This window comes from Stegastes partitus, unplaced genomic scaffold (assembly GCF_000690725.1).
Source record: "Stegastes partitus isolate 25-593 unplaced genomic scaffold, Stegastes_partitus-1.0.2 Scaffold1241, whole genome shotgun sequence".
Classification (NCBI taxonomy): Eukaryota; Metazoa; Chordata; class Actinopteri; family Pomacentridae; genus Stegastes; species Stegastes partitus.
Genome location: NW_007578972.1, coordinates 28,889 through 37,606, shown reverse-complemented (window position 1 = coordinate 37,606; position 8,718 = coordinate 28,889). Strand labels below are relative to the sequence as shown.

Below are 8,718 nucleotides of genomic sequence, written 5' to 3'. Positions count from 1 at the left end.
GTGTGTACCTGGTAGAAGTTCTGGTATCCCTGGTCAGTGAGGGTGATGGAGATGGAGAAGATGGAGTAGGTGGTGTTCTGGTCAAAGCCCGTTTCACTGTTTCCTCCGAACAGAGCCAGAGCCCAACACCTGAACACAGACACAGGTCAGAGCGGTGCTTCTCAGCAGCACCACATGAATGACTGCCGCCAGCAGACTCACTTCTTGCGGAGCAGCGACAGGATGCTGCCGCTGCCTTCGTGTCCGATCAGCCAGGAGATGTAGTGAAGCGGCTTCACTCTGACAGAAACACACAGTGTGAGACTTCGGCCGACTCGGTCCGACCTGACTGACTGCCTTAACAACAGGGCTGTGACCAGCGGTTAGTGACTGATTTGGGTTTGAAGGCGTCAAAACATGAAATCAGTTTGACACGAATCAGCTAAGAACGTTACAGCGCTCCTGACAGGTGATGGAGGGACTCACCTGTAGTGTCGGCCCTGCGGGGGGACGGCCCAGCTGATGGTCAGAGCGTGGACCTTCCTCACAGGAACAACTGAAACACAACAAGAAACTCTTCAGTCACTGAAACCTCATTCAGTGACTGATCACATGAGGTAGTAAAGTCGAACCAGAAGTAATGAGCAGGTTTAGGTGAGGGTTAGCAGCAGGAGGATTTGACCCAGTTCAGCCTGAGACCAACTACGACTAACTTCTCTTCTAAATGTGACATTTTAAACGTTTTAATATTAGTTATTATTATTTCAAATCCAGTTTAGACTTTTTTTGTTTTTTTAATTTGTGTGATTTGTTTATCAGATTCTGCTGGATAGTTTCTTAATATATTACACATGTTACAAAATGCAATTTTCTGTGTATTTTTTAAACATTTTTTAACAGATTTTAGAGACTTTTGGGGCATTTTATATATATCATTTACATATTCACATATTTTATTTATAACTGTGGGACATTTGTTCAGATTTATTTATTATTTTTGTTTATTTTATAGTCTTTTTCTGCATGTTTTTCACACAATTTGGAATAAAGAATTATTTTTAAAATTAGAAATAAAACAGATTTCAAAATATTACAAAAATACTAAAAATATATGTTTAAAAGAGTTTTTAAATCAAAAATAATGTTGCAAAAAAATGTCTTGTATTTTAAAACTTGTCAAATAGATGTAGTCAGGGAGAAAGTAAACACTTCCTCTGATACATGAAGGTACTTTAAGGTACGGAAGCAGGACTAGAAAAACCACTGCGAATACTAATAACACTGACCATAATACTAAAACTACTACCAATAAAACTAATAATCTTAACCCTAATAATGATAAATGGTCTGAATGTATTTAGCTCCTTTCTACCTTCGTGGTACTCAAAGTGCTTTACAGTGTGTGTCTCATTTACTAACAACAACAACAAACACCTCTGTAGAGCTTGTTGAATGCCGGCGTGTCGAACGGCTGCTGCAGGTGAGAGAAGTCGGCTCGAGGTTCACCGCTGCAAACAAAACCACACAAGCATGTTTTCATTAATAATAAAAGCTGTAAATAACCAATGTTTAAGTTATTAATAATAATAAAACAAACCCCAACATATCCAGTTACCATCATGTGAAGCATCACAGCTTCATGAGGAGAAACTGCTCAGATTCACTCAGTGCTGTGATCACTGTGTCATCTGTCTTTTTCCAGTTTTATCAATATGAAACATTTGTGCATCGCAGAGTTTATTCCTGCAGCTGAGTCTGACTGACCTTAATGCCCAGAAGCAAAGTGACTAAATCTGAGGTTAAAGTCTGAATGACAGAATGATGAAGCAGCAAACTCACAGGTCTTCTGTCTGAACAGGCTCAACGGACCGCTTCTGACAGTGTTCATCTACTTTTCCAATATTAAAATTTCAAACTTTTCCACACTCAGATTTCCAGAACATACGTGTTTCAGTGTGTTTACATTGTGTTTCAGTGTGTTTTATTGTGTTTCAGTGTGTTGTATTGTGTTTCAGTGTGTTTACATTGTGTTTCGGTGTGTTTTGGTGCGTTTCAGTGTCTTACTTGTTGGGAACCTTGATGAAAATCTCTCGGACCCACTGCTCCAGAGTGTCCAGAGTCTCTGCACAATAAAAACACTGTCAGCTGGTTAAAACGTTAAACAGCTGATCAGCTGCATCTATCATCAAACGCACTTGAACCTGCAGTAAAACAACCTGATAAACACTCTGGAAAAAGAGATTCATAATGTCTTGAATGAAGGCTGACAGAATCAGTATGTTTGTATGTTCAGGCTGAACTCATGGAGCAGAACAGGAGTTCTGGTCTCGGGTGGTTTATACCTTTGGACTGCACAGCCAGCGTCATGTAGTGAGCAGAGTAATATCTCCTCCAGAAGTCTCTCAGCCGCTGGTAGGTGTTGATCTGCTTCTCTCTGGGCTCGTGCTTTAATGTCTGAGCGTTACCTGTCGGGAAGACAACACCTGTGAGACGCAGCGATACGACTAACGTTTAAAGGCAGAAGCCTTCAGTTCTGTAAATTCAACCACATTATTAGACTAAATCATCCGTTAAAGCCAAACAGCAGTCATGGTTCGTGTTTGAGTTGCTCTGGTGGGCCTCAGCGCTCCATCTTCTCACCCCAGCAGAACTTGCTCATCGGGTGTCCCGGTTTAGCCAAACTCCCAAACAGCATCTCTTTCCGGTGGGAGTCCGACGGTCTCGCCAGCTGGTACTCTGAGGACACAGACACGGAGGACAGTGAAGAGACAGACAGAATCAGAGATCAGAGCCGGTTCAGAACCAGAACCAGAGCAGACTCACCGCTGTCCACAGCCTCCACCTCTCTGTCGATGGCGTCCTCGATCATCAGAGGACAGATGAAGAACTGAGCCCACCTGAAACACAAACAGCTGCTCAGCACAAACACTGTAAAGGTTCAGGTGAACAGAAACGCAACGCGCAACTACTGTAATAAAAATGTAAAGGGTCCATTTCATGTTGTGGTAGCAGAGTTGTCAGTCAGTCAGTCAGCGGAACATGTCTCTCTTTACATTTTCAATAAAGGGGAAACAGAAGCTGCTTTAGCTGCTCTGTACTTTAATAAGAACCTGCTGCACTACTGACATAAATAACAAACCCTCTGTATTGTTCTCACAGAACAGGACAGTTTAACACCACACTTTAGCACTTTTCCAGCTCGTATTTCTTACTGTGCTGCTTTATACAGTCAGAATAAAATCAACCTAAATGAAATGGACCTTCTTCTTTGCTGGAGTGAATTTATTCGATTAGAATCATTTGTAAACCAACGACAGAAAACATTAACGAGCAGCAACACAGCAGGAGACGGTGTAAGAGAGAAGGTTAAAACACCTCTGAATGAATATCTGACATTTTGCAGGCGAAACCTTTAATCACGTTATCAACTGAACAAGTTATGAGCAGCAGCATCTCTACCATAACCGGTCTCCTCCTGCAGAGGGCGCTCTCTGCTGCTTCCTACTCTAAAAACATCAACTCAACCAGGCCTCCAACAGACGGTCCACAGAGAGAATGTCCAGAACCCGTCCTGCCTGTCAGCGGCAAACTGGACCTCATGTTCAACACACCTGAGAGTCAGAACCCTGCAGCAGAACCCAGCTGAGTGTTTCTGCAAGTGAACCAGGTGTGCAGCTCACCTGTCCAGCGCCTCCCTGAAATATTTCCTCTGGACGTCGAACTGGAAGATGGTTCTCTCGCAGTCAGTGGAGGCGTTGTCACTTCCTCCATGTTTCTTCAGGAAGGCGTCGAAGCCGTTCTCTGCCGGGTATTTCTCGCTGCCCATGAACACCACTGAACAGCAAACACAAACTCAGGTTAGAAGCTCTGAGCAGCTGGTCTCAGTTTTCCTCACTGAGGATTCATTTTTCACTGCAATATAAACTCATAGGTGTCATGGTGGCCTCCTTCACTAGTCTCCTTCTTGTAACTCCTTCAGAGGAGTCATAGGTGTCTCGGTGGCCTCCTTCACTAGTCTCCTTCTTGTAACTCCTTCAGAGGAGTCATAGGCGTCAGGAGTCTTTATACTACAATCACTGAGGCTCCTTCACTGACCTCAGATGATGCATTTACTGACCATCGGACTTCTAGCTCTTCAATTAGAGTCACTTTAAAGGAGGTTATTGGTGATGCAATCACTAATTCTACATTTTATATTTGTAATTAATTGACACTACTTTGTAGAAATATGTTTTCTCTTTGACATGAGAGAGTATTTTAGTAAATTCTTGTTCTTCAGTCTGTGCTGGCTTCAGAGTCTTTCAGCTACAAACAAGTTCTAAACAACATTCAGACTGAACTCACTGTGCTCCAGGAAGTGTGCAAGTCCAGGAAGGTCATCAGGGTCGCTGAAGCTCCCAACGCTGATACACAAAGCTGCTGCTGCCTGCAACACACAGACACACACAGTAACACACACAATAACACACACAATAAAACACACAGACACACACAGCAACACACATTAACACACACAATAACACACACAGTAACACACACAGTAACACAAAATAACACACACAATAACACACACAGGAACACACACAGCAACACACAGAGTAACACAGTAACACACAATAACACACAGTAACACACAGAGACACATAGTAACACACACAGTAACACAATAACACAGTAACACACACAATAACACACAATAACACACACAGCAACACACACAGTAACACAGTAACACACACAATAACACACAGTAACACACAATGACACAAACAGTAACACACACAGTAACACACATGTGCAACCTTCACCTGTATTCGTCACCCACCTGTTTCTCGGAGCTCTTCTTCTTCTTGGCTGTGTTCTCTTCGTCCAGATCTCCAAAGTCGCTGTCCTGCTCCTCCTCCTCCTTGTCCTCCTCGTCCTCCTCTGACCCCTCCCCTGAGTCCTCCTCCTCCTCCTCCTCCTCCTCCTCCTCGTCCCTCCGGTCCACTGGGTCGCCACCGCCTGCTCCATCAGTGCCGCTGAAGTCGGAGATGAGAAGCGCTCTCAGGCCATTACTCAGCTCGATGTACCTGCAGAAGTGCAGAGGTCAGTGTGTGAGGTCACACCTGTGTCAGGTGAACCACCTGAAACACCTGAGCTTTGGAAACAAGTGGGAGTCAGGTTTAGTTACTAACCGATCAGTCAACAGAATATTAATCTGCTCCAAACCCAGTGATCAATAGATACAGTGAAGGGAAATCTAATTTGTACCCAAAACACATTTTTCTTGGACATCACATGTGACAGACTAATACGTACCTGCACATACACACACCCGTGTAACCAGCTGATCTGCACCTGTACAGAGAACCGCCTGAATAGTTCTGATCACAGCAGAGCAGGGTTCTGGTTTCGGTCATGTTCTGTCACAATCAGCTGTTTATTCACTTTATTTTCGGCTGCTGGTTCTGACCCACGCAGATTTTCACTCAGTGGTTTTTACTATAGATTTCTGTTTCGTTTCTCTGCTGCCTTTTCACGTTTTCTCACATTATAGTTCTGGTTTCAGGGCTTTTAGCTGCTCAGTAATCTGCAGACTACATGTAAACTTTCCATACAGGAAGAAAACGGACCGACTCATTTAACAAACACTGCTCATCAGCGGTGATGAGGACATTTCAGAAGCTCAGCGCTTCCGATCAGATCAGCTGTTACTGATCTCAGCAATGAACATGTGAACTAATTCAGCGATCAGGGAGATTTTCTGTTATGTATGAATTTAAAGATTAGATCTGTACAAACTCTCTGAACAGCAGATCATCAAAAACCAGATCTGCCTTCACATGATCAGACTTCTCTTTTCTGGTGCAGAAGATGTATGTATGTAATAAAGGTCTTCTCTATGTAATAAAACCAAGTCAGCTCTTCTTCTGAGTCATTTAATGCTCCACAGCTGTCGTTAATAGAACTACGATAACACCCGACTCTGTAAGTGGAGCAGAATCCAAACTCAGCCAAAACATTGTACAGAACTTAGCTTTGGGTCCTAAATAACAAAGTTAACTGAACAGAACCTGAGGCGGGACAGGAGCAGGTTTCTGTATCCCAGCTGGCTGCAGACACCTGACACCTTCCTCACCTGTATTTCTTGGGGTCGCTGGGTGATTTGATGATCTCTGAGTCTCCCCGGGCGCCTGCAGCAGCTCCTGCGTCTCCTGCAGCCACCTGAGGCCTGGCGTCCTGCGGTGGCGGAGGCGGTGGCGGCTCGTCCTGGTCGGCGGCAGACAGCTGACCCGGTGCTCCACCGCCGCTCACCGACTTGTTGGTCTGAGGCATTTCAACCAGTCCTCTGGAGGAAACACACGTTGGTGAGCACACCGCTGCAGGCCTCTGCTCTAATCAACAGCTTATTCACTAACTAAAACCAACGACAAACCATCCTGCAAACTTTCTGACGGATGTTGTACATGAGACAGTTTTAATGGTTGTTTCTTAATTTGTTTTCCATTCAAACAAACACAAAATGATGATGTGGTTTCTGCTGCATGTTTCCTCACATCTGGAGAATCTGATTCAGGTATGAAGCATCTCATTTATGATGCTGTGATTCATTAAACCTTCAGAGGTTCATCTTGAGATTTAAATTTTGGCCATACTGCAGCAATAACTAACCTAAATGTTCATCCAACAACACTCTGGAGTAATATTTTAGACTGGAGCTGCAACAATTAATCAGTTATTCACACTATGGAAAGTTAATTAAGCAGCAACTATTTTGATATTGGAGCTAAAATGTCAAATATCTGCTGCAACATGTAAACTGGACTCAGTGGTGTTCTATAGCGGTGAAAGCAAAGACGAGGCCTGAGAGAAACAAACTGCTTCCAACATGTATTTATTAGGAGAGACAACGACTATCTGTGTCAAGTCAAATAAGTTAATATTGATCTAAGGAGTAACACAATTCCATTAAGAAAGCAATAGAACATTCCTGCACACAATGTGACAGCTCAGCATTCTGCAACTTCAATAAAGTAATAACAACAACAACAAAACAAACCCGATCAGACAGCTGCAGCTAAACAGCAGCCTTTACATTTATATTCCTCCTTTAAACTGACTGAGTTCATGTATTTATCACAACTGTACTAAAAACCAACCAGTTTACAATGAAAACTGGCTTGATAGAAAAATCACAAAAAAATAAATGCACAATATAGCAGCTTAAGTTGTAAACGTTGAGTCACTGATGCTAATCAACAAACTCACAGGTGTACATAGTAGCCTATATAGTACCATTGTTTTTCACTTCACAATAACACCAGCGAGATTAAATTAGGACGAATGTACGATAAGCTTCTACTGTGTTCAAAACTCAGTTTATCCTGCAAAATATGTCCGAAGAAAGAGCTAAAAATGGAAATACCCAATTTTATTAAAGCACTTCGGTTCACAGTGTCGTCGCAACTGATGCAGATATTAATAGAATCCGTCAGAGAGCAGAAGCTCAGCGCAAAATCCGCTGATTTACCACAAGAGCCTGTTAGCTTAGCAGTCAGCAGCTAGCGCTCCGAGCTAACTTTAAATATTCACTAACACCGTCACCAAAGGAACTGTAAGAGCGCAGGTTAGTAATTCACTTGTTTAGACAGTTCAAGCTGCTGGAAACTGAGTTAACTTAGCAACATCCGGCTAGGCTAGCGGAGCGTTAGCTAATCCTGTTATCCTGAATGACAACAACAGCTAACAGCTAACGGCTAACAGCTCTACGACACCCGGAGTCTAAAACCGGCCGTCTGCTCTGTCCGCCGGGTGAGCAGCTCCACCGGAGCTCCGACCAGCACACGGACAGACCTCTCCGAAGTAGGACGCTCACCTTCGGCTCTGTTAGCTCAGTTCTGCGGGAAGTTTGGAGCTGCAGCCCGGTTCCAACCGAACAGCGGCTGAGCAAAACAAAGCCTCTGATTGGCTCAGAGCACGTCAATCACAGAAAAACAGGGCGTCTGATTGGAGGAATCTGTGACGACGGTCTAAAAGCGCTCATAATACAATAATATAATATATATAATAAATATAATAATATACTAAATGTAATATAATGTAATATAATATAACATAGATTTTTGATGTTTCTTGTTTTTGGTTAAATCTGCAGCTCACACTTGTGAGCCCTGAGCTCCACAGTCTACAGAGGTTTATAATGTCCTGTTCTTTTGTGTTTTCTCTTATTTTTAATATAAATAATAACGTTTTTAAAGATGGATGGATGGATCATGGAACATGCTAAAAGAGTTTTGAACCCAGTTTAAAAACCCAGAAAAAAAAAAACGAGACAAACCTTCTGATTAAAGATTGTGATTTTTATTATACTAAATTGCATCTATAATATACAAACATTCACAATATTTTGTACAATCACTTTGTGCTTCTCCCCGTACAGGAGTGAACGGTAAGACAACAAGTTTACATAAACTCTCTATAGAATTTGTCCATGGTTTACACGGCATAAAAATAAATCCATACTCAACACCAGTATAATCTCTAATTCTATCATTTACAAATTCACTTAAAAAATAATCATATGAAGACAATGTCAATATTATCATCTTATCAATATGAAGACACATGGTGGGGAGTCACACACAGAAACGTGCGCTGTGGTCGCTATACAACAGTTTGGCAGGATTATAGTTTTTCTTCTTCACATATTTAAGAACAAACATTTTTTCGGCTCCATTTTTCCTGAAACTCTTCCTG

The 8,718-nt window shown here is 42.5% G+C and overlaps 1 protein-coding gene across 2 annotated transcripts in view; it reads right to left on the bottom strand.

Moving 5' to 3' along the window:
- LOC103369106 (nardilysin-like) overlaps positions 1-7,920 on the bottom strand; it is a 17,884-nt gene extending 9,964 nt beyond the window's left edge. Inside the window, exons 1-13 of one of the 2 annotated variants that reach the window (XM_008297718.1) lie at positions 7,838-7,920; positions 6,101-6,310; positions 4,805-5,051; positions 4,324-4,405; positions 3,660-3,813; positions 2,803-2,876; positions 2,620-2,715; positions 2,322-2,444; positions 2,044-2,101; positions 1,414-1,487; positions 466-535; positions 202-279; positions 9-129 (exon numbers count right to left, since the gene is read on the bottom strand). In XM_008297718.1, coding sequence (XP_008295940.1) covers positions 9-129; positions 202-279; positions 466-535; positions 1,414-1,487; positions 2,044-2,101; positions 2,322-2,444; positions 2,620-2,715; positions 2,803-2,876; positions 3,660-3,813; positions 4,324-4,405; positions 4,805-5,051; positions 6,101-6,297 — 1,374 coding nt within the window. In that variant the 5' untranslated portion in view covers positions 6,298-6,310; positions 7,838-7,920. Of the gene's footprint in view, positions 1-8; positions 130-201; positions 280-465; positions 536-1,413; positions 1,488-2,043; positions 2,102-2,321; positions 2,445-2,619; positions 2,716-2,802; positions 2,877-3,659; positions 3,814-4,323; positions 4,406-4,804; positions 5,052-6,100; positions 6,311-7,815 lie in introns of both variants that reach the window. The other variant, XM_008297717.1, reaches the window with a different exon arrangement.
- Between the last annotated feature and the right edge of the window lie 798 nt (positions 7,921-8,718).